General features: G+C 54.7%; 2 protein-coding genes across 4 annotated transcripts in view; one reads left to right on the top strand and one right to left on the bottom strand.

Moving 5' to 3' along the window:
- Window positions 1-1372, top strand: part of KCTD19 (potassium channel tetramerization domain containing 19) — a 33309-nt gene extending 31937 nt beyond the window's left edge. For 2 of the 3 annotated variants that reach the window (XM_006155612.2, XM_006155613.3), the window contains 2 exons: window positions 199-300; window positions 1143-1372. In XM_006155612.2, coding sequence (XP_006155674.1) covers window positions 199-300; window positions 1143-1256 — 216 coding nt within the window. In that variant the 3' untranslated portion in view covers window positions 1257-1372. The remainder of the gene's footprint in view (window positions 1-198; window positions 301-1142) is intronic. The other variant, XM_006155611.2, reaches the window with a different exon arrangement.
- A 124-nt stretch (window positions 1373-1496) lies between these two features.
- The window catches only part of PLEKHG4 (pleckstrin homology and RhoGEF domain containing G4), a 10997-nt gene continuing 10233 nt past the window's right edge, over window positions 1497-2260 (bottom strand). The window contains exons 23-24 of the mRNA XM_006155608.3: window positions 2153-2229; window positions 1497-2015 (exon numbers count right to left, since the gene is read on the bottom strand). Coding sequence (XP_006155670.1) covers window positions 2010-2015; window positions 2153-2229 — 83 coding nt within the window. The 3' untranslated portion in view covers window positions 1497-2009. The remainder of the gene's footprint in view (window positions 2016-2152; window positions 2230-2260) is intronic.

Raw genomic sequence — 2260 nt, 5'->3', positions numbered from 1 at the left:
AGCAGCAGAGGTGGTAGGGACAAGAAGGCCAGGGCAGTGTTACCTGCACTGAGCTTGACCAAGGGCCAGATCTGGAATGACAGTGCCCCCCGCCCCACTCCTGGTAGCTCCTGAAGCCCCAGAGAAGTCCTCAATCCACATCTCCCTCTGAGGGTCTGGGAACTGCCCCTGCCTGCTTGACCATGGCTCTTCTGGCAGACCCTGCATATCAGCCCCAAGCAGTTTGTAGTGGATCTGCTGGCCATCACCGGTTTCAAGGATGACCGGCACACCCAGGAGCGCCTGTACAGCTGGGTGGAGGTGAGGCCACTGGCACCGACTGGGAATGGCGGCCCTCTGGATGCCTGAGATGGACACTGTGCCTTGCTACACAAGAGCCAGACAGTGCTGTCCAGGCCAAGCAAGGCAGCTAGGCCCCTGGTCCCTTGTCCCGGAGGGGGGGTGGGAAACAATGGCTGATGTGAATTGCTCTGGAGTAGTCGAAAAGCAGCGTCCGGGCCACTGGTGTTTGTAGCTTCCTTCCAACAATACCCACTGTGCCTTCATCACTAACAACCCAGGCCACACTTGGGGGAACACATCACATGAGCCCAAGCTTTGGGTCCTAGGGAGTCAGACCCTTCCAATCAGTGATACCAACTTCACATACTTAGCCACGATGGCACCACTGCTGTGCACTCCTACTCCAAAACATTCTTAGGGAAAAAAGGAAGTGTTTAGTAGGGACAGAAAAACAACCAGGGTGTGTTTTCTTCTGATTCCATAAAATAATTTTAGCACTGCAGGCAGATTTAGCTAATTTCTCATTATCTGGCATGTTCATAACCAAGTGCACTTTCACACCAGCACCCATTATTAGCAGGCCTCTGACTCTTCCCTTGTTTGCAAAGGCGTTGTGTCTATGGCTAGAAAGTGGAAAACCAACAGCAGGAAACGTGCGTTTGACCTCCTAGTCATTCTGCGCAGTGCCCTGGCAGCCGTGAGATGGCCTTGGGCAGAAACAAGCCCCAGGGCATCAAAGGTCTACAGCCACAGGGCTTGTCCTGTCCCTGGCCCCGCCTAGATGAGAGACCTCCACCCCCATGAAGCTGGAGTAGGCAACTGGCCAGGAAGTCAGGGGTAAGCCCAGCCTTTCCTTTCAGCTCACACTGCCCTTTGCCAGGAAATACAGCCGCTGTGTGGACCTGCTCATCCAGAGAGGCCTGACTAGGTCTGTCTCTTACTCTGTCCTGGACAAGTACTTACAAGAGGGCTAGAATGCCCAGAGACACTGCCCGCGCCAAGGTTCACGTTAACTGGATATCCCCAGAATGCATGTGCCTGGCTGAGGGTACATATCAGACTATATTTTTTATTATAAACAAATAAAAATAAACCATGAGTCAAAGGCCTAGACATCCATCTCTGAGTCACCAAAGGCCTACCCGCCCAGTGAGATAATTTTAGTCAACTCTTAGTTGAAAGTTATACAAAAGGCATCAAGTCAAAATAACCCAACTAACTTGGAAGAAAGGGGCTGGGCCTGGGGAGCCGGGGCAGGCCCGGGTAGGAGCCCATTGGGTGGGTAGCTACTGTGTCTGGGGAGTGTGGCTCTAGGGCCAGGGATTGGAAGCAGCTGCTGGGAACCCACCCATGTTCCTCCCGAGGGACAGGGGCAGCCTAGTGGTGGTGCCCCACCAGCCGAGGCACAGAAACACCCACCCTCTGGCCTAGTCTATCCCTAACCCACAGCTGGGGTGAGAACAGGAGAGGGGACAGGAGAAGGGGATCCAGGGCCAGGAGCCTGGGGTTAGGATGCTCACTCAGGTGAGGCAGCCAGACTTCTCTGGAGAGGCCCCATGCTTCTTTGTTCAATAGCCACAGACATTAGAAAGCGTGGTCAACAGGGTACACATATAGGCGGGAGGTGACCGAGGAACCAGCCATGGACTGGTCACAGCAGATCCAGAGAGGTGATGTTTCTTGGAGCTGTAGGCTGTTGGGTCCACTGTTCACCTTTGAGCCTGGACTTAGACCTGTGGTGCCAAGCTAGGCATGAATGCCTGTTTCTGGCTCTGGCCCACCCACCACCAGCTCCACCTAGTGGAAAAGCAGCCATAGGCCCAGGCTGGGCTGGAGAGAAGCTGAGAAGTAAAAGTAAAATGGCACTCACATAAGATAAGTCCTCGAGGCCCCTGCCCAGGGCCTGCCCAGACACACAGCTGCTGTCTGAGCCACTGGAGCCACTGGCTGGGGGGGCCCGGGGAGAGGATTCTTCGGC

This window comes from Tupaia chinensis, unplaced genomic scaffold, assembly GCF_000334495.1.
Source record: "Tupaia chinensis unplaced genomic scaffold, TupChi_1.0 Scaffold000463_1, whole genome shotgun sequence".
Lineage (NCBI taxonomy): Eukaryota > Metazoa > Chordata > Mammalia > Scandentia > Tupaiidae > Tupaia > Tupaia belangeri.
This window is presented reverse-complemented; position numbering and strand designations above follow the sequence as displayed.